The sequence below is a fragment of the Brachypodium distachyon genome, chromosome 2 (assembly GCF_000005505.3).
Source record: "Brachypodium distachyon strain Bd21 chromosome 2, Brachypodium_distachyon_v3.0, whole genome shotgun sequence".
NCBI lineage: Eukaryota > Viridiplantae > Streptophyta > Magnoliopsida > Poales > Poaceae > Brachypodium > Brachypodium distachyon.
Genome location: NC_016132.3, coordinates 1,205,795 through 1,232,337, shown reverse-complemented (window position 1 = coordinate 1,232,337; position 26,543 = coordinate 1,205,795). Strand labels below are relative to the sequence as shown.

Below are 26,543 nucleotides of genomic sequence, written 5' to 3'. Positions count from 1 at the left end.
CAGTGCCTGGCTAGTACGCGGGATCTCAAGATCATATCATGAAATCGAATCAGTTGTGTGATTTTATTTTTAAAGTTAAAATTAAAACAATGAGGGTGTAAATTAAAGTGACCGAGTGACCGTCCCCTTGGTGGAAATGGAAATGCAGCGGCCGGTGCCATTATTTTTAATTAATTAATTAGCGAGCGTTGGCTTGGAAGACGGAACAACAAAAGCCTCTCCATCTTCCTCTACATCGATCATCACTACACACGCATTTATATGCTCGTCGATCCCCTTCAACTTCAATATTCAAGGCCGGTCACGCAGAAGATACATCGAGTGTCGCCGCAGATGATGGAGAAGAGTGGCTGCAGCATCGTCAAAGCGGAGCCGCAGCAGCAGCTCTCGTCCACGATCACCGCCGACCTCAATTCCGAGGCTCTCCACTGCCCCAAATGCCTGCACCCTCCTGCCACGATTCCAGTGCGCGGCCGGGCACGTCGTGTGTTCCTCCTGCCACGGCGATCTCCCGGACAAGGCCAAATGCGCCTCCTGCTTCGTCAAGCCCGCCGGCGGCTACACCCGCTTCTTCGTCCCCACCAGGTACACCCGCTGCCTGGCCATGGAGCGCGTCCTGGGCTCGCTCCGCGTCGCCTGCCGCAACGCCCGGAAGGCCAGCGGCAGCGCGTGCTCCGCCGTCGCCATGCCGTACCACGAGAAGGCCGAGCACGAGCGGACGTGCGTCGGCGTCCGCGTGTCGTCCGTCGTGGCCATGGGCCCTTGCGGTGGCATTGGGGGCGCGCCCTGGGAGATGGACCTGCACGGCGTCGGCCGCGTCCTGAAGCTCGTCGTCCGCCATGGCAGCGCCATTGATGCCATGTCCGTCTGCTACGAGCGCGACGGCCGGGAGGAGCAGAGCACGCGGTGGGGAGGACCTGGGGGAAGGCGCTCCGAGGTCTCTCTCTCTCTATATATATGTATATGTACTCTTCAAAATTTCTTTTGATGTGCAGCGATGAGAATTGATGTTTAATTCTTTTGATTTTCTGGCATCCAGATCTGTCTGCAGCCGGACGAGTACCTCGCCGGCGTGAAAGGCCACGTGGGGCACTATGACAACTGCCTTGTCGTGAGATCTCTGACGTTCGTCACCAACGCCCGGCGAAGCTTCGGCCCGTACGGGAAGGAGGAAGGAGTGCCGTTCGCGCTGCCTGCAGCCGTAGCCGGCGGCAGAATCATCGGCTTCTTCGGCAGCTCTGGTCTCTACCTCGATGCCATTGGCACCTACGTCCAGATGGATTGACCATCCATCTCCTAATTAAGTGCGTCTCAACTCTGTTAACCAAACATGCAGCTGCTGGTTGCTGCTTCTGGACTTAATTCTCTCTTGTGTAATGCACTTGTCTTGCTTATTATGCTGTCAGTTGATGAATGAATGTGTTACGGTCCGAACAGTGGCTGCCAAACTTGGATAATTCCTTGGAACTAGCCAACTAGGAGCACCTTTTGAAACAAGTCTTTGCTCTAGAAAAAAAAGTGAGTACCGTCAAATAGACCTGTTTGTGGGCAGCCTGAATTTTTAAAGTAGCTCCGAGTAGTTTTCTTTTTCTTTTTACGGGTAAGCTCCGAGTAGTTTTAACCCATCAACTCCATTCCAACGGGCGAGGTTCGAATGAGACGGGATATGGTGCAATGGAGGTCCATCTGCTACTAATTCCGATTGCTCCAGCTGCCAAAAATAATGAAATCCCGATTGCTCTGTGGCGAGATGCGTATGGCGTCGTTGATGAGTTAGTTCACTCGCATGTTAATGTCGAGAGGCCTTGCCTTTGAGATCTTATTGTCAGTTTTCACCGAGCGATGGTGACGGTGATGGTGGCCGGCGCCCGGGGAGAAATCGGACGAGCTCGTAGCGGCCGGCCGGAACCGGGCATAGAGGGCTGTCGCCGTTGACCATCGACGAACCTGCGGTCTTCTTCTCCATGGATGGATCGATCTTGATTGGATGGCTACGACTGTTGACTCAAAAATAACAATTTCTTAGACACTCCCTAATTTCAGCTCTACTGAAGGTAGAGTCTGCTAGTTGGCGTCAAGGCCTGACGGCACATTCCTGGGAGACTACGCCAAGTTGAAGATCTCCGACACGCACCAGTCTCCCCCGCGCGTGGCTGCTCGCCGGGCACCCCTCCTGGGCCCAACCTCCCCACTGGACGCTAGTGGCTCCTCTCCGCAGCCGTCCCCCATGAAGAAGAAGAAGATGGCGATGCTCCCACGATCTTCCTCGTTGCCCTGCGAGGCACGCTGAATTCGCCGACGTCGGCTGTAATGAACCCCATAGCTGCTTTTGCTAGAAAGATAGGTTTAGAGAAGGAATAGTTTTTGAGCTTTTGCGACACAAACTTGTTATGCTACAGCTGCGATTTTGGCCCCACAATGGGTCTCAATGAAAAAGGTTGGGACCGAAGGCGAGCCCCTGATCATCTAAAAAAATAGACACTCCCTAATATCAAACAGTTACTTAATTTTTTTTTTTTTGAAAGACCCAGCAATAGCTGGCTTCCCATGTATTAGCAGGTAGAAGTAATTACAAAAGCTGCCCTAGGCAGAAAGAGAAAAAAGAGAGAAATCAAAAAGAGGAGCTAGAGAAGAAGGGAAGAACTCAAGGGGGTTCCTAGAGGAGCTTGTGCAGGGCCTTGGCGCCGGCAAAGGTCCATTCCTGCGCCTCGTCTTTGATGAAGCTAGCGAGCTGGGGCCGGGCAAGCGCTTTGTCGTGGAAGACTCGGGAGTTTCGTTCGCGCCAAATGGAATGGCAAACAAGGAGGAACAGGGAGCTCATGCCTTTCCTGAGATCAGCGCGAGTAGCAGCCATCAGGTGGTCGCGAAACGAGAGGACAGAAGCAGCGTCCCGAATAGCAACGGCGATGCTACGACAATTGGGCCAGAGCGCCACGGCGCACCAGAGCTGACTCGAGAAAGGGCATTCGACGAAGAGGTGCGTGGATGTCTCGAGGTTGCGACGGCAAAGAGGACAGAAATAGCAGTTAGGCCAGCCTCGTCGCTGCAGCCGATCGGCGCACCAGAGATGGTCTTGAAGCATCAGCCAGGCGAAGAACTTGGCCTCCGGCGGAGCCCAGACGCGCCAGACCGCCTTGGGCATTGGCGAGGGGACGCGACCCGCGTATTGGAGCTGGTAGGTGGAGCGCGCAGAGTAGGAGCCGTCCGTGGTCAGAATCCACTTGATGGAGTCGGGTGCATCTGGCTGAAGAGTGACCATGGCGAGCTCTCGCCAAGCAAGAACGAATTCGAGAAGAAACACTTCAGACCGATCATGGCGCAAGTCGCGAATCCATAGATGGCCACGGAGAGCATCGGCGACCGACCGGGACTTGCGGCGCGAGCGAGCAAAGAGCAAGGGAAAGGTGAGCCGTAGAGGAAGGCCACCGATCCAGTTTGAGTGCCAGAAAATCGCCATCTTGCCATCACCAACGGAGACACGGGTGGCTGCCGCAAAGAGGTCACAATCAATCTCGTCGCAGGGAGTGGCAGTGCCAACCCACGGCCTCTGGGGAGCACGGCATTCGACATGCAGACATGCAGTCCGGTGACCAACATAAAATAGATTTCATAGGCAAAAGCAAGTATTCATCCTTAGCACTACAGTTTAATTAACTAGTGAAGGAGCTAGCAGCAAGTTCATACTACCAGGATTCACACATAAGCCACTGGTATAGACAACCGAAATCCAGCAGCAGCAGCAACAAAACATAGTAGCATAGTATTGATGATCAGTCGGTGGTGCTGGGTACTGCCCATCAGGATTCAGGAGTGCTTGACGATGCTGATGTCCAGATGAATCTCCTGGTTCTTCCCATGGCCATGGCGCAACGGAAAGACATGCGTACGGACCCGGCATCGCTTCATGTCGACCTCACCGGGGACGGAGCAGTTCGAAACCACAGCTTTCGCCTCAAAGGAGTCATGGTAGCCCCCTGTGGGCGCCGTCCAAGGGCCGAACCCCGAGAGCCTGCACACGTAGGACGGCCTCACGCCATCGGCATTTCCCCTGACGCACACCAGCCCGACGGGGCAGAAGTCGCCGTCGTCGCACGGCAAGGAGGAACACGGCGCCGTCTTCCTCCGCGACCAGCAAGCGGCGGTGCTGCTCCGACGGCGTTTGCACGAAGACGACTCTGTGAGACTGCATGTGACTCGTCTCGTACTCTGTTTTCTGGTAATTTATCTTCTCCACGGGCCAGCGATGCGGGCCGGAGTCCTCCGTGAGGTGGCGCAGGAGCATCGCCGGATCGCCCACGACCGCGAATTTGCCCTCGGGGTGGATGCAGTAGCAGGGCGCGTGCGCGCACTCGGGCATGTGTCTCATCACCTGGTAGTAAGGGATGGACTTTTGTCACAGCAACCGAACCTCTGGAACGGGCAGCAAGACACCAAGGTGCCCTTGACCAGGTCGTCCATGCCGGAGCTCTGGACGAAGGAGGAGGCCCGGTTGCACGCCCCGCAGTACCTGCCCTGGTTCCAAGAGCAGACGAAATGCCCATCATCGCACTAGCGAATCAAGCACGCGTATGCATATTTGTTACAGTAGTAGCGAATCAGTAACAAACTAACAATGCTAGAAAAAAAAAGGAATTTTAGTACTGCACTTTGTTTACCATGGAAACGGAACGCTTGAGGGGAGCAGAGGAGACACCCAACCTCCGGCTCACGTCCGTGATGCTACTGGAACTTCGCGTGAAAACTGCAGAGTTTGTCCTGAAACTTCTGGGGTCCCCGATACGGATCTGATTTGACCTAATCTTCCTGTTGTTATATATACCCCTTGTGGCCGTCGTTTTGGGGACGGGTTGCATCTATAGAATCTTTCCGGCGTTGTGTAAATACTCCTCATATAGTGAAGTTTCACTGGCTGGCGTCCGTGGTTTTCCCTCTCGTTGTTTGAGAGAGTTTTCCACGTTAAATCCGTGTGTTCTTGTGCTGTGATTTCTTCTTGGTTCTTCGTTCTTGCTTGTCGCGTTCATAACAGCCTGTAAGCCCAAGCTATATATAAACCCATACTGTCATGACTCGTCAAGCTCCTCTTGAAGCAAACGTACACTGCCCCTTTTTACTCCTAAACAAACTTCTCGATGACATGTAAGCTAGCGGAACTAGAGTTTCCACGAGCAATGCACTAGCCTCACGTACGTCTGTACTAGTAATTGTAATTGTTTGTCCTCCACAATAATCGATTACTCTACGTCTCCCCGGACTAATTACACCTACACAAAGCATCACTCGGTGCACTTATGGGTCCAACTTTCACATTCATGCTCCTTGTTTTAATTAATCGTATCAAAGAAAGAACATAGTACGAAAATTGGATTGCGCAACATTTTTTAGGTAGCGCAGCATGCGCTTTCCCCCACGTCCTCTCCCCCACTGCTGAGTCTGCTCCTCCAGGGCGATCCTGCTCATAGCAGCTGACTGACGCGTCGGACGACCAGCTTGAGGATGATGACGCTCACTCCGTGAATAGAATACCACAGACATTTTAACTTCGTGATCAGTAAACAGTGACTTCCTTCCTCCCTCCTTCCTTCCTTCCTTCCTTCCGTCCATCCTCAGACAAGAAATGCATTCGGAGTGAACAGTGACTACCTTTTACATCCATTGTGCTGGAGGGGACGTCAATTTGTTTTTTTTCTCTCCATCTTGTCAGGACTCAGGATGCACCGCAGCGCCAAGACGCATCCGATCGACACAAGTGAGACAGGTTTTATAGCTAGCTCTCGACGATCGATCGATGCATCGGTCAAAGAAGAACCCCAATACCCCATTGACCTAAAAAAAAAGCTATAAATAAGAAACAAAAAATAGAAACATAAAATAAGCAACCTAATGCTCAAACACAGGAGCTGAGCTACAGGCATGAGGGCCACCAACCACCAAACCAACCAGCAGATTTTTTTTTTAGAGTATCCCAACCAGCAGATTCTATCTGCGTTCAATTATTTCTTTACTTATCCTCTGTTTGTTTCCGCAATAGCTGCAGCACTAATCTTGGCGCATGATCCAACAGTCCATACCATTGACTGAGAAATAAGTTTCTCAGGGCGACCGAGAGTTAGCAAATCCGAAATATCATAGAAAAAATACCATCATCTAGTTAAAACAGGAAATGCCACACATAATGCAGCAGGAGTTCGAGCACTTTGTAGAACATAACAAAAATAACTTCCGTCACAGAAACAACCATGGTACCATAAAGTGTCAGACGATAAAAGAGTCAAACATATGTCCTGGAACCAATACCGCGGCCAAACCAACCAAACAACGACATGCTAATCACAAACCTCAACCTTCATAATGAAGTTTGATAACTCTGGCAGCTAAGGGTTGATCATCATCATAATCAGAATGATCAGGAGTCCGTCTTGCAGCTATGGGTTGTTCATCATCAGAATCAGAATCATAAGAGACCTTGCGCTTTTCCCGAATGACCACCTTGAGGAAGATACCATCTCCTTCTTCATCAGAAACTTTGCCCTTGGGCACAATTAAGTCATAGCCCTTTGGTAGCCCCTCGGACAATGAAGAGCTTTGTATGTCGCAACAAGAACTGATCTGGTTACCGTCGGCCTCAGAGTTGTTGTAATACAAAGCACATGCGAACTTGGGTTCTGTGACCTTAGGTTGGACAAATGACAGAGACGGCATGTCCAAATGGCTCTGACGCCATGTTGAACAGAAAAAATTGGCCGCCTTCACCGCAGCGCAGAACACGTAAGCCCGGTTCCAAGTAGAAATGCATATTCACCATGCCGGAATCAAGGAAGGTTGAAATCGGACACTTGTGCTGCACAGTCAAATGGCGTAGGAGCGCCATTGTTGGCCCAGCGAAGCTGCAGCCAAACTCTGGACAAAAGCATGGTACGTTCGAGCATGCCTTCTCATGTTCTTCCTTCTGGTAGTAGGCGACCTGCTCGGTGCATCCATGCTTGGCATTGGAGCAAGAACTATGACTGACTTAACAACTTGCTCAATCCCGAAGCAACGCTCGAAGGAAGTGTCGACAGAGCATATGAGGCACTTATTGTCCAGGATCTCGCAGCGGCAAGACAAGCATAGAAAATGCCCCAAAGAACACTGTGGAATAGAAAGAAAAAAAAACAGGTTTCTAATGTGAGAATAACTTTCATTTTTTTTAAAAAAAAACCTACAAGTCATAGTGACATGATAGAGAGAGTGACAGGGGTACGCACATTTTCTTTATTAGCACGCATGCACCCATAGATGCTACAGTAGAAGCCATATTAATATTCAAAAAATATTGTCCGGACAAAATGATTTTTTTGAACCAAATATTAATAATGTTTTCAGAAAATGTCAGATATGCATGCGATATTTTGTTTCAGTTTGCGCAAAAAAAAAGAATAGTGGAGAGGGCATTTTATTTTGTACTATAGTACTTCCCAATTTACTTTTTCTCAGTGTATATGACGTAATTTTTCAGCGAACATTTCTTTTTTGTACTACAAGAAAATTGTTCCAAAATTATATTTTGTTCAACCGCATTGAATCGTGTGCTTTGTTGTAAAAAAAGCTGTAGCGAGAGAAGAGCCTAGATGTTTGAACCTAGGGTTTTATATTTTAAAAGCTATGTAGAAAAGTATACGGATCGATTAGGCTGGTCATAGTGGGGAGGAACATAAGATAGTAACATGTATATGTTACTAGTCTATGTTGCTACTTCAATAGTGGGTTAGTTACATAAAAACCTCATTTACTAGCTTTATAAATTCATTGTATGTTAAGAAGTGTGATGTGATGGTAACATATCTAGTTATCCCAACTCTCTCTTTCCTCATTAATAATATGACACATCATCAAAATTGTTTAGTTGTCACTTTAGTTATCACCTTTGTTACTCCCACCATGACTAGTCTTAGCTTGACAACCGTAGGAGAGGCTAGCACATTGCGTATATTTTGCTTTTGTTGTACCGACAAGCTTTTTATCTAGACCCAATATGTATTGCCGTGCCCTTCGTATTTATCGTGAGCTAAGGGACACCATTTTAGAGACGATGAATGGGATAGGCCTGCAGCCTTTCAAATAACCTAAGACAAATTAAAACAAACACGATCGTATCCCTGGAAGATAGATGGATTGCTGGACCTAGGACCAGCACAAACTTACTGCCATAGCTATCATGTTTCATCTCTAGCGAACTACCCCTACATCCAATGTAGATTCACCAAAGCTTTTATTTAATCTCCACCTTCGTCAATGGGTTGAGTCTAAAGAGAAGTTAAATAACATGCATACATGTCGTGTATTTACCTGGAATATCGGAGGCTTGAGGGGCTCGGAGCAGACGTAGCAGTCCAGAGTCTCGAACCCCACTGAGACACTCTGCCTTTTGGCGTTGCTATCTCCATTTTGCCAAGCTTCTTGTCGTCTCTTGTTGCATCTACGGTGGTCCATCGCCACCAAAACTCAAATAAGTTACTGCCACTAATTTGCTTGATATCGCTACTACAAGCGCGACGGGGTTCCAAACCAATTGATCAACACAATCTCACTGCCTCACATTCCTGTTCCACAATGTATACTGACAGGAGTCATGAAAATGACTGGCGTGGCAACACAGAGTTTTCCGCCAAACTAGCAATGGAAAAGACAATATAGTACATGCGCATCTACAGATGTGCTAGCTAAATTATGCTCCCATCTCTTGTTTGGGAAAAAATGACAATGCTTGAGGTATATTTGGGCATTGCTCGGGCCGGGCCGGGTTTCGGTCTGGGCTTCTGAAAGCCCGAGCCCGGCCCAAATTTGTTCCAAAATTCATGCCTGGCCTGACGCAAAACCCCAAAACCTGAGGCCCGGTCCGAAGCCTGACAAAATCACATATCAGATATCGGCATATAAAAACAATACAGATCACAGATCAATAGTCACAAGTCATAAACTCAATACTCAAAATCAAAATCAGATTTTGCCAAGTACAAGCACACATGGCCAGCAACATTTCCTACCGTCATGATGGTTGCGGGCGACGCCACCTTTAGATCTGCGAGGGAGTCAGAGTTGGCCGGTCGGGGATGGTTTCATGCTACCGCAGGACGCGACACCATATGTGGAATAACTTGAGGTGACGCCCGCCGGTGTTACTCGCCGTCTGTCGTGCCGCGGCGCCGGATGTGGAAGCAGCCTCAAGCTTCAAAAGAGGAAGGGGAAATGGGAAGGCCGGCTGTGGCTAAGGCACATGTCGGATGAGAGGAACGTAGGCTGTGACGGGTGCGTGCACTATGGGAGGAGAGGGAGCGGCGCCGCCACTAGCAGAAGAGGAAAGGGAGAAATGGGAATGGATTGGCCAATTGGGAAGGTAGATATAGGGTTCGTGAATTGTGGACTTGCGGTTAGAAAAGCCCAAGGTGATGGGCTGGGCTGGCTAGCTAGCGCGTCAAGGTGAATGGGCCTTTCTCTTTATTCCATGCATTATTTCATATATATAACCTCATATATATAACCGGGTGGGTCCGGATTTTTTGGGGCCGTAAATTAAAGTCCTAGCCCGGCCAGAAAATTGCCGCGTCTTTAAATCCTGCCTGAACCCGGTCCGGAAAGGAAGCCCGGCCTGGCGCAGCCAAATTTCTGGGCTGGGCTCAGGCCAGGTGTTGGAACGGGCTCGGCCAGGTTGTCAGGCCGGGCTGCCCATGAATACGTATAGTACTTTGAGTCGTTTTGGGTTATATTCTTCACAAATTCAGTTAGTATCAAAGGGGCAATAAGAGGGAATACACATAGGCGGGTAATCTGACAAAAAAAAAGCCAGTAAAATGGATAAATTTATTCCAAGTTAGCGCAGGGCATTGTGAGCGTGAATGCGATTCCGGCTTCGGAGTAAGGTGCCGAATCGAGAGGGGATGGAGGCAGCCGTACCTCGAAACCTCGGTCGATCGTCTCAAGGTGTACAAACTTGACCCGGTGTCCTTGAGGAGGAAAGTCAACGAGTGAGCGTCGTCGTCTCCTAGGTGCAAGTGTGGCGGTGCCTTAATTAATTGGTTGGAAGACGAAACAACAAAGATCAAGCCTCTTCTTCGCTTCATCTTCCACTACATATATATTCGGCCTAGCTAGCTCCCTGGCCGGCACGTTCAATCCATCCCCTTCAACCCGGCCGGTACTACTACTGCTTCAAGATCAATCCGCCGGTCAAGCTAGCAGAAGATCAAGTCGAGAATATGGAGAAGAATGACGGCTCGAAGATGATCAAGGCGGAGCCGCAGCAGCAGGTCTCGTCCATGATCACCGTCGACGTCGATTCCCAGGCCCTCCACTGCCCCAAATGCCTTGGTCCTCTTGTTCCTCCGGTCTTCCAGGTTCGGATCGAGATCCATATGCATGTTCCTAGCTAGTACTACTTGTGTTAATCCGCAACAAATTCACCTAGATCTAACTTGCGCAAATCGGCGTGTGCAGTGCGCGGCCGGGCACGTCGTGTGCCCGCCCTGCCACGGCGATCTCCCGGACAAGGGTAAATGCGAGTCCTGCTTCGTGAAGACGGGCTACGGCTACAGCCGCTGCTTCGCCCCGACCAAGTACACCCGCTGCCTGGCCGTGGAGCGCATCCTGCGCTCCATCCGCGTCGCCTGCCCCAACGCCGGCGCCAATGGTTGCTCCGCCAAGAGCATGCCGTACCACGAGAAGGCGGGGCACGACAAGAAGTGCCCCGGCAATGGCATCCGTGAGCCGTCCATCTTGGAGATGGGTCCTTGCGGCGGCGCCGTATCGTAAATGTGGCCGTCTACCACGGCAGCGCCGTGGACGCCCTGTGCGTGTCCTACGAGCGGGACGACGACGGCAAGGTGGAGCAGGACCAGCTGTGGGGAGGACCTGGAGGCAAACGCTCACAGGCATGGACATACACTGAATGTTTTCTGAAAAAGGTGGTGTGCTCCTATACTTCGTGTCATACTCTTTGTTTCTCTTCTTCTTGTGTCCTGCAGGTCTGTCTTGAGCGGGACGAGCACCTGACGTGCGTGAAAGGGCTGCTGGGCAACCACGCGCAATGGTTCGTCGTGAAATCGCTGACGTTCGTCAGCAACCGGCGCACGTACGGGCCGTACGGGGAGGACCACGGCGTGCCGTTCGAGCTCCCGGCGCCCGCTGGCGGCAGGATCGTCGGCTTCCATGGCCGCTCCGGTGGCCTCCTCGACGCCATCGGCACCTACGTCAGGATGGACTGGTCGCATAATAAGACACTCCTCCACGAGTGGATGCATGCCTCCATCCATTTGCCGGATGATTCTCTTTGAAGTCTAGCTTGATTAGGCGTGCATGATCGATCGAGCTCTAGTGCTTCTTAGCTATTGGTATCTGTTTGTTGATGACGTATGTACGTGCAAATTAAACAGTCGGTACATCAGTGCCTGGGCTCTAAATATGAGCGGTTTGACACTTCGACTGATGAATCCAAGCCATTACCTTGGTTTTAGTTGCAATGGAATGCATAAAATGGGAATCCATTCTTTTTTCATTGCTTTAACGGGCACCTATTTTCAAAGACCAAATCATGTAATGAATTTCAAACTACGTAAGTTATGAAATGAACTATACTGAACTACAAACATGCCAGCTCTGAAATTCACAAATTGAGCCAAGCAAGTTCAACTGTTCCCGAGATAACAAAAACAGAAAACAAAAATCAACCGTTCCCGAGCTTACATGGGCTTTCTCAAATGCAGACAGGTGCAGGCTTATCGGCCCGTCACGGATCACCGTATTGGGCTGTACCAAAAAAAAAAAAAACCCCACGCTACCTCGTCTCGATCGGTAAAACCACCGCAACGAAATCAATCTAGGGAATCGATCAGATCGCCAAGACCGATCAATGGCCGCCGCGCTCCATGGCGAGCTCCTCCTCGACATCTTCTCGCGGCTCCCGGACCCCATCGATCTCCTCCGCTGCGCCGCCACCTGCGGGCCCTGGTTCCGGGTCATCCTCGCCGCCATCGCCGCCGGCCACCTTAACCTCCCCCAGCTCCACCGCTCCTCCTTCGTCCTCGGCGCCTTCTACCAGATCGCCGCCGTCGTATCCGCCGCCAACGCGCCCGGCAATAAACCACCATGCCCACCGCGGTTCGTCAGGATCCTGCGTCTGCGTGCGGCTCCTTCTCCTCCTTCCTGCCCAACTCCGACGGGTTCTTCAGCCCCGCCATGCCCCTGGCCTCGCGGCGCGGGCTTATCCTCTCCCGAGTCGTCATGCCCACGCCGCTAGACCGCCGGAAGCTCCACCTCGCCGTCTCCCACCCTCTCCTCGCCGGCCGCACGCGGCTCCTCCCGCTGCCTCCGTTGGACCTCGACCTCACCGGCTACGCGCTGCTGCCCGATGTCGATGATCCGGGGGCGTTCAGAGTGCTCATCACCGCCATCGTAGTCTCCGACTCCGGCGACCACAACCTCATGCACGCCGCCTATTGCTACTACTCCGGCACGGGCCTCTGGAGCGCGCCCACCGAGTGCCCATCCGTCGAACACCTGGCCATGTCCGGGCCGCGCGCCGGCACCGTGGACGCGCACGGCACGGCGCACTGGCTCTACCGCGACAGCAACTCGTCCTTGTACACCCTCGCCGTTGCCGGCGACGCGACACAAGCAGCCCTAACGAAGCTCCCCATCATCCTCCACGCCGTCCAACGCAACCGGTTAATCCAGCTCCATCTGCAGCCATTATTCCCCTGCCTCACAGGAGCCGGCGAGCTCGCGCTGGTCCACAACAGGCGGCCGGACGCCGCTGACGGCAAGCTGGATCTCTGGATTAATAAGGGCGCCGGCGATCATGGCGGGAGCACCTGGGTGCGGCGGCCGGAGGAGCTGGCAAAGTACAAAGCGGCTCCATTGGAGTTGCTGAAGGTGGTCGGGTTCGCGGAGAGCGCGGGAAAGCTGCTGGTGTGCAGCGTGGGGATGCTGTCGTGGCTCGATGTCGAGAGCGGGAAGACGGAGATGGCGAGTAGCCGCCATTACCCGAGAGATGTGTGTAGGTCGGGGAGCTGCCAAGGGTACGATAGCTGCAGCGAGTGCACGTATAATTGCCGTGTGATTTACAAGGTGCATTGGCCCTCGTTTCTGAGTCAGATCTCAGCTTGGAGCTAGAGCATATGATCGAGGTACAGTGAGGTGATCTAGTTGTGTAAATTATATGTACGGGTATCGCCAGTAATCTGAACCTTGTTTAAGCTGGGCGGCGATGTCTTTGGTCTAAAAGTATTCGGGTGTGATATAACGAAGTTGTGTGATTTTTAAGCAAAAGGTTATGTTGTCCTTGTGAAACAAAAGTTACATGGGGTACTTAAAACAAGAGTGTTTTCCCTAACAGAAACTTAAAACAAGAGTTAGAATGTAAAAGTTGATGTGTACGCCAGTCTTATGATGCAGTCCGCCGTGCTCTTGTGCAAAGTGGACACGATTATATTTTTTTGGGTGGGTTCGGTCATGAGGAAATTGTTAGCAGAGTGTTTCTGCCAAACATGTCTTCCAATAGTCTCAAATGAATTTTAAAATATGTAAATTATGGAATGAAATAAGTTCTAGAAATCTCTCCGAGATCTGAAATTGTTAGTATTTTCTGTTTTTTACAACTTGAATTTCGAAATAAAGATCAATGTTCTTAATTTGTACTAAGTTGATTTCCTCATAAAATAAATCATACTTCCCGTTGCACAGGCGATATGATATTCGAAAATTAGTCCGATAGTCTTGTTGATTTCTACGTGGCATCATCGCAGAGCTGAATTTCTCTATTTTCTGAGGGAGATTTGAGGTCTCGAGCATGGTTTTCTCGGGAGAGATGCGAACATCGCACCTCACAGTTGCCCCAAGCAAGTTCAACTGTTCCCCATCTGACATGGGCCTTTTGAAAAAGCATACAGGCCCAATTTTATCAGCCCGTCACGGATCACCCTATTGGGCTGTACTGCCAAGCCACGTCTTATAAATTCCGATCAATCTAATCAGGTCCCCAAGATCGATCAAATGGCCGCCGCCGCCACCGCTGCCGCGCTCCATGACGAGCTCCTCCTGGATATCTTCTCGCGGCTCCCGGACCCCATCGACGTCCTCCGCTGCGCCGCCACCTGCGCACCCTGTTTCCGCGTCGTCCTAGCCGCCACCGCCGCCGGCAACCTCAACCTCCCTCAGCCCCACCGCTCCTCCTTCATCGCCGGCGTCTTCTACCCAGCCGAACCCCCTGGCCTCGCGCCGCCCTCTTTCTCCTGCTTCCTCCCCAACTCCGATGGGCTCCTCCTCTTCAACGGCAACGGCAAGCCCCTGGCCTCGCGGCGCGGGCTGCTCCTGTCCCGCCTGACGCCGACGCCGCTCGACCAGCGGAAGCTCCACCTCGCCGTCTCCCACCCCCTCCTCTCCGGGCGCGGCCGCGCGCGCCTCCTCCCGTCGCCTCCCTTCGACCTCGACCCGGCGCTCCACCGCGACCTCACCGGCTACGCGCTGCTGCTGCCCGTGACCGGCGCCGGCTTCGGCTTCTTCAGGGTGCTCATCACCGCCGTCGTCTTCGGCTCCGGCGACCACCACCGACTCGTGCACCGCGCCTACTCCTACTCCTCCGCCACGGGCCAATGGAACGCGCCCGTCGACTGCCCGTCCGTCGAACACCTCGCCATGTCCGGACCGCGCGCCGGCGCCGTGGACGACGCGCGCGGCAAGGTGCACTGGCTCTACCGCAACGCCTCGTCCTTCTACGTCCTCTCCGTCACCGGCGACGCGACGCGCGCGGCGCTAACCAAGATCCCCATGATCCAGGTCGGCAGCCACTTCCAGCTCTACCAGCAGACATTGTTCCCATGCCTCACCGGACGCGGCGAACTCGCGTTGCTCCACAGCTACAGGCGGCGCGAACGCGGCGCGGTAGATCTCTGGGTGAAGAAGAAGGCCGCCGATGATCATGGCGGAAGCAGCAGCTGGGTGCGGTCGGAGATGCCGAATTACCGAGCGGCGGCGCCGTTGGAGCCGTTGAAGGTGTTGGGGTTCGCGGAGAGCGCGGGCAAGCTGCTGGTGTGCGGCGTGGAGACAAGGACCTTGTGGTGGCTTGATGTCGAGAGCGGGGAGACGGAGGAGGAGCCGGTGAGCCATGAGTGCTACTATCCGCCAGACGCCTGTGGGAAGAGCTCGGGGAGCTGCCAAGGCTATGATAGCTGCAGCGAGTGCAGGTATAATTCCCGTGTGATTTACGAGCTGCATTGGCCCTCCTTCCTTCGCCACATCTCAGCTTGGAGCTAGAGCCTGTATTATCGAGATACAGTGAGACGATCTTCTAGGCGTGTAAATCAACTGCTATTCCCTAGTAGTCTGAAGTCTGAACCTTGTGTTTCTGCCGTCAGTTAAATTTAAGCTGGGGCAGCGATGTCTTTTGTCTAAAATATATTTATACAGAATGTTGTTCCTTTTCAGTGCTAACGTTTACTGTGATTCCATCGCTTTGATACATAAGATTTGGCATACTCGATCAATCAATCAGTCACTCTGGTACTTAGAGGAAATATCTAAGGAAAATAGATCGGGACGGTGAAAATGACACATTTGAGTTTGTTGTTTGAAAATGTTCTCACGATACAACCGTGATCTCTATACTGTCAGCCATTCCCGAATGAGACACGTCCAGAACCGGATGCTCCATATATGTTCTTTATTTTTGACAAAGACAGCAACGTGACGTATATTATTAGAAGTAGCATCAGGGACAACGTTACAGACTGGCTGACAGGCTAGAACCATATATGTTCTTTGACAAAGACAGCAAAATAACATATAGTAGTAGCAGTAGCATCAGGGACAACGTTACGGACTGGCTGACAGGCTAGAATACCAAGTTCAAGCAGAACCTACTTCATGGAAACAGCAATAAACTAAACATCCGAGGTTGTATATCCTACCAGGCTTAGCGCATTCCTCAACTGAATGCCAACTCAATCACCATTAATTTGTGACCATCCTGCTCTATCCTCCTCCTCCTCCTCCTCCTTGTAGTCGTCGTCATCGTCATCCTCCTCCTCCAGCTCGTAGTCCTCAAGATCATATACCAAATCTATGGTGATCTTGAGCAAGACATCAGTATCTCCACCCAGAACCTTGGGCACGACGCAGAAGCGCCGCGTCGGCATCGACAAGCTATCGACATTCAATGATGAAACCTGGTAATGGCCTTTGAAGCAAGAGAAACACACTGAACATCCAATCGTGGCTCTCGGAGTTTCCGGCTGGACGCAGACGAGAGAGACTGCATGACCGAGGGACTCCAGTGGCGCCACATCGAGCAGGAAGAGGTGATTGTACTTGCCGCAGAGAACAAGAGAACCCGGTTGGACATGGTGTTCGAACGGCACGAAGTATTCAATGCTTTTTGATGGAAACTCGTGAAGGGTGGTGAGATGGTCCAGGAGCACCGTGGTCGGAGCAAATAAGTCGCAGCCGAAGACCGGACAGATGCATGGCCCTTCCGGGCAACTCCTCTCGTGCTCCTCCTTTCGGTAGTAGGGGATCTTATTCTTATTGGTGCATCCATGCTTGCAGGGAATGAAGATGTTTTTCACGACGCGCTCCATGCCATAGCAGCGCTGGGAAACAGTGCGCTCGCTTTCTGGTAGCTTTTCATGGCAAGGCAAGCAGATGAAACTGCCCTTAGAACACTGCAAGAAGCAAAACAAACTTCCTTGTTAGAATCATATAATTAATACACCGAAACAATTTTGCTGATTTTGGCACTCATATGTACAACTGTGAAGCTCATTCACCTGAAAAATGGGAGGCCTGAGGGGGGTTGAGCAGACAGGGCAATCAAAGACCTCCATCACCATGGTGACATTCTGCTTCTTGACAATGCCCTCATCATCATGCTGATCATCTCCTTTCTTGTTGATGCCGTTGCTCTTCACCTCCATCCCCATGGTAATATTCTGCTTCTTGACAATGCCCTCTCCTTCTCGCCAATCATTTCCTTCCTTCTTGATGCTGTTACTCTTCACCTCCATGTGAGCTATACAGCCTCCAGTACTGCAGATTAAAAACAAAGTGGTTAAACCATAACATTCCTCAACAAATTATAGGGAAACAATAAGAGTACTCAAACAATAACAAGTGCGTGTCCACAGATGTGCCAACTAAAGGAGATGATCAACATTTATTTCTTGAAAGAAGGTACGGAGTACAAAATTTTCCACTCTAATTTGAAGATTCCAACAATGATCAGAGGATTATGATTTATGAATGTATCTGTACAAGGGCAACGACACAATCACAAAAGAAGCACAAAAGGGTGGAATTCAAATCATGCAGGCAGGCAAAATCGCAAACACGTCTGCTGCATAGAAAGCAAATAGCCGATGAACCAGCCCGAAATCATAGAAGCAAATCAGCAAACACATGGACTGCAGCCTGCAGGTGAAGCGACGGCAGGTAGCGAATCAGCAGGACCCGGACGTAATCCACCAACGGGCAACCGAACGTAAGGGGCGAATGCAAGATGAACACATATGGGGTTTTCCCGATGCAGCGCACCAGCGCGCGTGCAAACCTCGACGGAAATAAATAAGATAGGGTTTGAAAGAAGCCCACCTTGTGCCGGCTCGGCTGAAGGAGGAGGAGGAGGAGGAGGAGGAAGCGAGAGCACCGATCAAGATTGTTGTGAGGTGTAGACGCAGTTGGGGACTTGGGGTGGCCGCCGGCGGTTGCAGAGACGAGCAGCACCCACGAATTTCCTCGTGTGAAATGCGGAACCGAGGTCGCTCAAACTTGAAGACGCTTTCTGGGCTTCTTCGGCTTGGGCTGCCAGGGCCAAATGTGCAGGCCCGCATAAAATCCATAATTTTTGTTTGACGAACAAATCCATAAATTTTGGGAGACAGCTTTTTTTTTTCACTAAAGAAAACCAGTATACAATCTGCATTTTAGATTCCTATCAAAAAAAGGAAAATCTGCATTTTAGATGGTTATGTGCGTGTGTGCTATCCTAAAGTGTGACGATTTTCCAGTAGCACTATACACCATATATCTACCATCTTATAAAATTACAAATCTAAATTTGATCCGGACATCAGAAAGAAAAAGAAGACAAAATTAGCTGCGAATGGCGATTTGTGTTGACTTTAGCTACTGTCCACGTACAAATGATGCACTATATCAATATCATCAATGTTTTTAAAACAGGACAAAGTAGGTTGTATTTGTAAGACTTGTCTACTACTCCGTATATTAACTGTGCTGATCAATACATTGTTTCCAAACTGACGTATTCGTTTTTTTATATGAGCCGTAGCTCGATTACTCAGAACACTGGCACAAGGCCGAGTACTCAAAGTGACCAATAAGTAAACAAATTAATAAATATATGAACATATGAAAGTAAACAAAGTAATAAATATTACTGCCAAACCATCCGCAGAGGTTGAACAATCCCCGTCTCCAAGCCTTAACGGTTGCATATGGAATAATTCTCAGAATATTTCTTACAGTCCGCAATGAACATATGGAAGTAGTAGCAGAATCATGATTCAGGCAATGAAGATATGGAATACTTCTTACATGACCAAGTTGACGACTGACTAACCACGCTACTAACAGAGTAACTATAATTTTGATAAATAAAGAGGTGCTTTCTGTGTAAAAAAAGGAGAAAAAACAGAGTACTGCATAATTCAGAGCATGACTACACGAGTAAGCAGACTGAATAACCAAGATCTTGCTCAAAAGTGTTGTAAAATGAAATGAGAATCAATTGGTGATGATGATGATACTTATATAGGTTGAAGAGGCACCAATACATGCATTGGTGTCTCAAACTTTTGCCTTCGTGTCTCAAGTTTTCCAAAACTTGGGACACGAACGGTTATAGTAACTGCCTATTAATAACTAACTAATTGATCATATATTATTCTTAACACTCCTCCTTGATCAATTTGCTTCTTTGACTTGTATATTCTTGAATCATCATGGAATCTTGTAATGTAGTAATTTCCTCCAAAAACCCTGTGGGAAAAATATTGAGGAAATAATAATATTGATATGTTATGAAAACTCTTTTTAAAAACCCAATGGAAAAATTAAGGAGAAAATGGTATAACATATTTTGAATATTGCCTCTTGATAATTCATATTGAATTATATGGACAATAAATATGTCTTGTATATTATCTGTAAAAACCCCGGTGGGGAAAATAGAAAATATGACATATAATCTTATGTTAATATTGTCTCATTAAAAACCTTCTATGAGAAACTAGTGAGTAAAACTCATAATAGGAAAAGAGTGCAATATGATGTTGTAAACAGGTTAAACTCAGGTGAACATTTCCCCTGATGCTTGCAAACTTTTAAGTTGTCACATACCGATCCCATATACAAATTTCTGAAATATGGAGCTAGGTAAGGACTTAGTAAACAAATCCGCGAGATTATCACATGATTTGGTTTGCAAGATATTTATCTCCCCATTTTGTTGTAATTCATGAGGATAGAATAGTTTAGGTGCAATATGTTTAGTCATATTGCTCTTTATATAACCTGATTGCATCTGAGTAACACAAGCTGAATTATCCTCATAGATAATCGTTGGTGATTCAATTGAACCAATACCACATGATTGTTGTATGTGGTTAATCATTCTTCGTAGCCATACACTCTCACGAGATGCTTCGTATAAGACTATTATTTCCGAATGATTTGTGGATGTAGCCACCAGAGTCTGTTTAGAAGACTTCCATGATATAGCTGTCCCACCGTGTAGGAACACAAAACCGGTCTAGGATCTGACATTGTGGGGATCAGATAAATAGCCAGCATCAGTGTATCCGATTAATTCAGAGTTTTGGTTTTCCTTTTGGAAATATAGACCTAAATCTTTAGTGCCTTGTAGGTAGCGAAAAATTTGCTTGACTCCTACCCAATGGCGTTTTGTTGGAGCTGCGCTATGTCTAGCTAGTAAATTTACCGCAAATGCAATATCCGGCCGGGTGCAATTTGCTAAGTACATTAATGCTCCAATGGCACTAAGATATGGGAATTCAGATCCCAATATTTCCTCTCCATCAACTTTTGGTCTGAATGGATCTTTCTCTACGTCTAGAGATCGAACTACCATAGGTGTTTTGCATGGATAGGATTTGTCCATGTTAAGTTTCTCCAAGATTTTCTGGATATATGTAACTTGGTGAACCAATATTCCCGAAGGAAGGTGCTCAAGTTGTAAACCTAAGCAGAACTTGGTTTTACCCAAATCTTTCATTTCAAATTCCGTCATTAGATGATTACGAGCCTCATCAATATCCTGTTTGTTGCCAATGATGTTTAAATCATCAACATATACAGAGATAATACAAAATCCTGTTTTGGATTTCTCGATGAATACACATGGGCAGTCATCATTGTTAGAGTAACCCCTTTTAATGAGAAACTCACTTAGTCGGTTGTACCACATTCTACCCGACTGTTTTAGACCGTATAAAGATTTATTCAACTTTACACAGTACATGTTGCCTCTTGCGTTAGCATTCGAAATTTGGATTCCATCTGGAATTTTCATGTATATATCCGAATCTAATGACCCATAAAGATATGCAGTCACGACGTCCATCAACTGCATAGATAGACGATTTTGAACAGACAATGAGATTAAATATTGGAAAGTAATTCCACTCATAACCGGAGAGTATGTTTCATTGAAATCAATGCCGGGTCTCTGCGTAAACCCTTGTGCTACTAGCCTTGCTTTATATCTCACCACCTCATTGTTTTCGTTCCTTTTCTGGACAAAAACCCATTTGAATCCCACTGGAAAAACACTTGGAGGTGTAGGTATTACTTCTGTAAATACCTTTCTTTTATTGAGCGAGGCTATTTCTGCTTGAATTGCATCCTTCCATTTGAGCTAGTTGGAGCGTTTTTCACACTCAGCTATGGTCTTTGGATCATGATCATTTAGAAGGTTGTTTGCAATTTTAGTTGAGAAATATGTGTCGACGAATGTAGTCTTTCTATTATATGTTTCTCCAGTATCTAAATAATTTGTGGAAATTTCGTTTACCTTTGGTGACTGTTCGCGATTTCCCGTTGCGGTTAAGTCTAGGTTTTCCGATGTACCAGCATCAGTAATTGAGTGCACTATTAAGCTGGGTTGTGGATGTTGGTTATCCATAGGGTGTATATTACCCAATTGATCTCGGTCAATCAAATGTTGACTCATATTTGTTGTTGTTGTTGAAGGAGGTCCAGAAGGTTTATTCTTCTGTTTTCTTTTCTGCGGCTCCTTCGTTTGTTCCTTTTGTTGCTTGCTGAAAGTTAGATCCTTTTTAGTTGTCGTACTTCTCCCCCTCTTCCTTTGAACGGTAGGTGCAGGAGGTTGAGTGATTTTTATAGGTACCTCCACTCTTTCTGGTACGTTCTGTGCATGATTATAAGATTTAGTTACACCTTTGTAATCAACAAATGCGTCTGGTAAATTGTTTGCAATATGTTGCAAATTTATTATTTTCTGAACTTGTTGTTCAGTTTCTTGAGTACGTAGATCAGAGGCGGAAATGCCTTGGACATTCAAATTGATTTCCTGGCATTCTTGTTTTTGGTACTTTAAATCTCCCCCTAATGCCGGGAAATGGTCCTCATTGAAAATACAATCAGCGTACCGGGCAGTGAATAGATTCCCTGTCAGAGGTTCTAGGTACTTGATAATTGACGGTGATTTGTACCCCACATAGATCCCCAATTTTTTATGTGGTCCCATTGATGTACGTTGTGGTGGTGAGATCGGTACGTATGTAGCGCAACCGAATTTTCGCGGATGGGAAATACTTGGTGGATTTCCATGTACTAATTGAAGAGGAGAAGTAGTGTGATATGCAGTTGGTCGCAATTGAATTAAATCAGCGGCATGTATAACCGCATGACCCCAACAAGTTGTTGGTAGATTACAATTCTGTAATAAAAGTCTCGCAATAAACTTAATTCTCTTATTAAAAGATTCAGCCAAACCATTTTGTGTGTGGACGTATGGGACTGACTGCTGAACTTCGATTCCTAATGCCATGCAATAATCATTGAAGGCGCGTGAGGAGAATTCAGCAGCGTTGTCCATTCGAATTGTTTTAATTCGATGCTCTGGATAATGAGCTTTTAATTTAATTATTTGGCTCATTATCTTTGCGACATGGTTACGTGTGGAAAGTAGACACACATTAGACCATCTCGTAGATGCGTCAATTAATACCATGAAATATCTAAATGGTCCAAACAATGGTTGAATAGGACCACAAATATCTCCTTGAATTCGTTCAAGGAACTGTAGTGGTTCCGCTTGTATTTTAAGATAAGAAGGTCTTAAAATGAGCTTGCCTTGTGCACATGCTGTGCATACAAAATCCTGAGATACAAATCAATGTTAAATTCATATAGTATAGACCTCAAATAACACTTTGAAGATAATCACCGATTTATTGGTGTAGATCTCTCAGTTCTACGCGAAATAATTCGCTGCTTTCAATAAGGTGTATGTTCCCACGGAACATTCAACGCAATTATATCGTTTTACCGTTATTGAAAGGCTGTAGCACCTTGTGTTATTTAATATTAGAAGAGCACGGTGAAGGTAGTCATTGTGCATTTTTACACTATGTAGACCCCTCAGTGCTACGTGAAATAATTCGCTGCTTTCAATAAGGTGTATGTTCCCACGGAACATTCAACGCAATTATATCGTTTTACCGTTATTGAAAGTCTATAGTACCTTGTGATTCGCATATATTAAATTGAGGTAATCACGTGATGATAATTTTGTTTATCATAAATGGAGATTTTTCTTGAATTAAGTCAATTTGGGGCATTTTTGGTGCCTTTTTAGGACTTAATTGTTGAAGCAAAACTCTCCAAAATGCAAGGAAAAATAAATAAATCTCAATTGCAAAGTGTAAATATCACATGTAATAGGGACGTATATCATACAAACACATTGAACACGACAATATTTACATTGACATTGACATAGGAATATGTCTTTAGTAGGAATATATCCTAAAACCACTGGAATCTAAATAAACATAAGTGCAGGGACCTATAGGTATGTAAAATACAACTATTTAGATAGATACAAGGACCAATTCGTAAATAGCCAGAAGTTCTGGGCTTTTCTGCAAAATGGCCTTAGCCAGTGGGGAGGGCGCACGCGTGCAAGCGGCTCGGGGCGTGGGCCTGGGCCTTGGTGGCCTTTCGGCCGGCCCAGGTCGGGCCGAGGGGCGTGGTTACAAAGGGGGTGGGGCGGGCGGTTAGGGTTAGGGTTACCTCGCCCCAGCGCCGCCGCCGCCACCCCTGCTCCCCCAAATCCCGCCGCCGCCACCGCCCGTGCTGCCGCCGCCCACCCCACTCGCCGGTGCGCCTAGGGGAAGGAGGACCCCCCCTCATTGGAGGAGGAGAGGTCGAGGGCCGCTGCATTCCAGCCACCGGCGGCCGGCCCTGCGCGGTGAGCGGCCATGGCGGCCGCAAACTTGCGGAGGAGGCGCCTCGCCTCCAGGTGGACGTCGTCGACGACCTCGCCGTCATCTTCATCGGCTGGAGGAACGAGGTTGAAGGCTGGAGGTGGAGCGTCTGTGGCCGAAGGCCCGGCGTCCGCGACCGGTGGAGCGGCTTCGGCGGCCAGCGCATGAGGAGTCGGAGACGGGAGGAGCGGCGCCGTGCCGTCCCTCGTCGGGCACGGCCCGTACCCGTGTACGGGGCAGTAGAGCGGCAGCGGGGGCGGAGCAAGGGCGGCCGCAAAGTCTTCGTCTTCACCTATCATGGGCGGCGCCGGGCCCGTGAGGATCCAGTCCATCGCCGGCAAGTATTCCGGCGAGGCCGGCGCTGCGGGGTTCGGTGCAGCCGTGCTAGGGCCGGTGAGAGTCTCCATGGCGGCGAACCGGCGGCCGCGACGGACATTGTGACCACCCGAGCGGGTCTGGCGGCGTGGGGTCCACCGGCGGCGAGCCCAACGGCGGCGGTGACGGTAAGATCCCCGGCGACTTGCTCCTTGGCCGAAGAACTCGAGGAGGGCGACAAGAACTATAGGCAGATCATAGATTGCCATTGTTTCTCACCTTTCTTCTCTTCTTGCTCCGTGATGGTAGAACTACGTGCGTGATAACGTGTTGTAAAATGAAATGAGAATGAATCTCTGTGTCTTATTCCATTGATTGATGATGATACTTATACAGGTTGAAGAGGCACCAATACATGCATTGGTGTCTCCAACTTTTGTAGTAACTGCCTACTAATAACTAACTAATTGATCATATATTATTCTTAACAAAAAGCACGCAGACACCATAGACATTCTCATTGAGCCGCAGCACCGACACATCAATCACCATTGTGATCGTCCACGTCATCATCCTTCTCGTCTGCCTTTTCCTCCTCTTTCGTCACTGTCATCATCCATCTTGTCCTAGCTGTTATTGTTATCGTCGTATCATCATCCACCAACTTCTCAGGGTCCTGCTCCTCCTCATAGCCAGCGCCGTCGCCATCCTCCACCACCACCTCTGTGATCCCTATCCTCCACGTTGCCGTCATGTTGTCATCCTCATCCACATTGTAGCTACCATCGTCACTGTCTTCCTCCTCCAGCTCTTCATGGTGATCGTACAATAAACCTATGGTAATCCGGAGCACGGCATTGGTTTGTTGTCCACCAGAAACCTTGGGAACAATACAGAAGCATTGCGCTGGCAACCCATCAGACAATGGCGAGCTTCCAACGTGTCCAACAAGCAACGATGAGACCTGGTAATGGCCTTCGAAGCACGAGAAACCGATGGAGCATCTGATAGGTAGCAACGAAGTCTTGGGCTCGGCACAAACGAGTGAGACTGCATGGCCGAGGGACTCCAGCGACGCCACTTCGAGCAGGAAGAGATGACCATATCCACCACGGAGAACGTGAGATCCCGGTTGGACTTGCATATCAAACGGTGTGAAGTATTTGAATGTTTTAGTTGGCAACTTGTGGAAGGTGGTGAGATGGTTCAGGAGCGGCGTGGATAAACCAGCGAAGCCACAGCCAGAGACCGGGCAGAGCCATGGCGCTCTCGGGCACCCCATCTCGTGTTCTTCCTTCTCGTAATAGGTGATCTTTGTGGTGCATCCATGCTTGCAGGGAACGAAAATGCTGTTGACGACACGCTCCATGCCGTAGCTGCGCTGAGAAGCAGTACGCTCGTTTTCCGGGAGCTTGTCATGGCAGGGCGAGCAGATGAAATCGCCCTTAGGACACTGGAATAGAGCACACAAATTTCCACATGAGGAATCATACTATATGCAAGAGAAAATTGAAGCCCGGTTTTGATCACAGTTAGTGATATGTACAATCACGGTGCGCATTTACCTGGAAAATGGGAGGCTCGAGGGGCTGAGAGCAGATGCGGCAGTCGAGGGTATCCATCCCCATGGTGACATTCTGCCTCTTGGCATTGTCCTGGCCCTCTGGCTGAGCTTCTCCTTGTCTCTTATTAGAGCTATCACCATCCATCGCCACCAAAACCCAAAGCTACTAGTACCAGCTTGCTTGTTAGAGCTACCGCAGGCGTACGAGAGCTCTAAACCTGTTGATCAACACAATCTCTCGCCACCCACTCCGTTCTACACTTCTGTTCCACGACATGTGTAAGAGTCATTGAAAAGATAATGGCGTGGCAGCCGGCACAAATTAGCAAAAACAAAAGTAACAGAGCACGTATTCAATGAAAACATTTCCAACAAATCGAGACGGGAAGTGCCAAAATTTCACATCTTTTAGTTCTATTGTTCAGGAAAAGAGGAGTTTGGCTTTTGGCTGATTCTGCAGTGACCGAGAACAAATCTAACGAGGCAGTGAAGGAAAAGGTAAATGTATTCCTGTTTTGATTCAAGATCGTACCTGAAATACCTGGTAGTCCTCCACAAGGAGCATCCGCTATGAGGAATCGAGGACTAGTCACCATCGCCGCCCTGCCTGGGTGTAGCTTGCTGACGGCGGCGCCACCAACGGTTTGGTCGCCGTCCTCCACTGCTCGTCCGAGGGGAGATACGACTATCGATCCCTCTTGCCGGCGAGATCTCTCCCCTAGCTTCGATGATCTGAACCCGACGAGAGCAAAGGAGGCGGTGCGGCAAGAGCGACGGCGGCAGGCTGTGCCTCTGTTCTTGACTTCTTATGCAGGAGACGAAAGGGTTGGCTAGCTGGATATGGCCCTGCCAGGAATTGGGTGAATATTTTCATGGGCCATTCGGAACCTAGGCTTCTTTTCATGGGCCCTTCGGAACCTAAGCAATTGAGCCTCTGTTCTGCGTGCTGCCATTTTTTTTTGTTCTGCGTGTTATATGTCTTGTTCTCATTAGCACTAATTCTGAAAAAACGAATACCAGCATTGGATGCAGTAATTCACAACATGCATAACACACGAATAATTGCCAAAGTGATCATGTCCAAGTCTCCAAGACATCCAAGCTTCATTTTTCTTTGATAGAGATTATAGCAAATAGCAGCGGTAGTT

General features: G+C 48.9%; 6 protein-coding genes and 1 pseudogene across 9 annotated transcripts; 3 read left to right on the top strand and 4 right to left on the bottom strand.

Annotated features, from left to right (window-relative positions):
- Positions 1 to 258: 258 nt before the first annotated feature.
- Positions 259 to 1,498, top strand: LOC104583005 (mannose/glucose-specific lectin). The gene is given in 3 exon segments (XM_024459873.1): positions 259 to 449; positions 451 to 937; positions 1,040 to 1,498. Coding segments are annotated over 3 exon segments (921 nt in total). The 5' UTR covers positions 259 to 261; the 3' UTR covers positions 1,286 to 1,498.
- A 4,838-nt stretch (positions 1,499 to 6,336) lies between these two features.
- On the bottom strand, positions 6,337 to 8,469 carry LOC104583004 (annotated as a pseudogene).
- Positions 8,470 to 10,237: 1,768 nt separating this feature from the next.
- Positions 10,238 to 10,893, top strand: LOC104583002 (putative E3 ubiquitin-protein ligase SINA-like 9). Its single transcript, XM_024460013.1, has 2 exons — positions 10,238 to 10,370; positions 10,471 to 10,893. Exons 1-2 carry the CDS (start codon positions 10,257 to 10,259, stop codon positions 10,783 to 10,785), a joined length of 429 nt encoding a protein of 142 aa, XP_024315781.1. The 5' UTR covers positions 10,238 to 10,256; the 3' UTR covers positions 10,786 to 10,893.
- A 988-nt stretch (positions 10,894 to 11,881) lies between these two features.
- LOC106866009 lies at positions 11,882 to 15,389 on the top strand. The gene is made up of 3 exons (XM_014898483.2): positions 11,882 to 12,129; positions 12,201 to 12,996; positions 14,005 to 15,389. The coding sequence occupies exons 1-3, from the start codon at positions 11,882 to 11,884 to the stop codon at positions 15,280 to 15,282; spliced, it is 2,322 nt and encodes a 773-aa protein (XP_014753969.1). The 3' UTR covers positions 15,283 to 15,389.
- A 280-nt stretch (positions 15,390 to 15,669) lies between these two features.
- On the bottom strand, positions 15,670 to 17,803 carry LOC104582474 (putative E3 ubiquitin-protein ligase SINA-like 6). The gene is made up of 3 exons (XM_010232091.3): positions 17,614 to 17,803; positions 16,794 to 17,052; positions 15,670 to 16,688 (listed from the first exon to the last, which is right to left on the bottom strand). The coding sequence occupies exons 2-3, from the start codon at positions 17,028 to 17,030 to the stop codon at positions 15,969 to 15,971; spliced, it is 957 nt and encodes a 318-aa protein (XP_010230393.2). The 5' UTR covers positions 17,031 to 17,052; positions 17,614 to 17,803; the 3' UTR covers positions 15,670 to 15,968.
- A 682-nt stretch (positions 17,804 to 18,485) lies between these two features.
- On the bottom strand, positions 18,486 to 26,188 carry LOC100823667 (E3 ubiquitin-protein ligase SINA-like 2). 4 transcript variants are annotated; one of them, XM_024460011.1, is made up of 4 exons: positions 25,928 to 26,188; positions 25,397 to 25,658; positions 24,327 to 25,284; positions 18,486 to 18,747 (listed from the first exon to the last, which is right to left on the bottom strand). In XM_024460011.1, the coding sequence occupies exons 2-3, from the start codon at positions 25,538 to 25,540 to the stop codon at positions 24,373 to 24,375; spliced, it is 1,056 nt and encodes a 351-aa protein (XP_024315779.1). In that variant the 5' UTR covers positions 25,541 to 25,658; positions 25,928 to 26,188; the 3' UTR covers positions 18,486 to 18,747; positions 24,327 to 24,372. The 4 variants fall into 4 exon arrangements, with proteins under 4 accessions (XP_024315779.1, XP_010230391.1, XP_010230392.1 ...); XM_010232089.3 differs by lacking the exon at positions 18,486 to 18,747 and having other exon boundaries at positions 24,175 to 25,284; XM_010232090.3 differs by lacking the exon at positions 18,486 to 18,747 and having other exon boundaries at positions 24,175 to 25,284; positions 25,937 to 26,188.
- Positions 23,417 to 23,923, bottom strand: LOC104583001 (cyclin-dependent kinase inhibitor 1C-like). The gene has a single exon (XM_010234643.1). It carries the CDS (start codon positions 23,921 to 23,923, stop codon positions 23,417 to 23,419), a length of 507 nt encoding a protein of 168 aa, XP_010232945.1.
- Positions 26,189 to 26,543: the final 355 nt, after the last annotated feature.

Coding starts and splice junctions, on each gene's coding strand:
- LOC106866009 (XM_014898483.2), top strand. CDS start 11,882: ATGGCCGCCGCGCTCCATGGCGAGCTCCTCCTCGACATCTTCTCGCGG. Junction 12,130..12,200: donor AAACCACCATGCCCACCGCG/GTTCGTCAGGAT, acceptor CGGGTTCTTCAG/CCCCGCCATGCCCCTGGCCT. Junction 12,997..14,004: donor AGAGCGGGAAGACGGAGATG/GCGAGTAGCCGC, acceptor CAATCTAATCAG/GTCCCCAAGATCGATCAAAT.
- LOC100823667 (XM_024460011.1), bottom strand. CDS start 25,540: ATGGATGGTGATAGCTCTAATAAGAGACAAGGAGAAGCTCAGCCAGAG. Junction 25,285..25,396: donor TCGAGCCTCCCATTTTCCAG/GTAAATGCGCAC, acceptor GCTCTATTCCAG/TGTCCTAAGGGCGATTTCAT.
- LOC104582474 (XM_010232091.3), bottom strand. CDS start 17,030: ATGGAGGTGAAGAGTAACAGCATCAAGAAGGAAGGAAATGATTGGCGA. Junction 16,689..16,793: donor TCAGGCCTCCCATTTTTCAG/GTGAATGAGCTT, acceptor TGCTTCTTGCAG/TGTTCTAAGGGCAGTTTCAT.
- LOC104583001 (XM_010234643.1), bottom strand. CDS start 23,923: ATGGAGACTCTCACCGGCCCTAGCACGGCTGCACCGAACCCCGCAGCG.
- LOC104583002 (XM_024460013.1), top strand. CDS start 10,257: ATGATCAAGGCGGAGCCGCAGCAGCAGGTCTCGTCCATGATCACCGTC. Junction 10,371..10,470: donor TTGTTCCTCCGGTCTTCCAG/GTTCGGATCGAG, acceptor CGGCGTGTGCAG/TGCGCGGCCGGGCACGTCGT.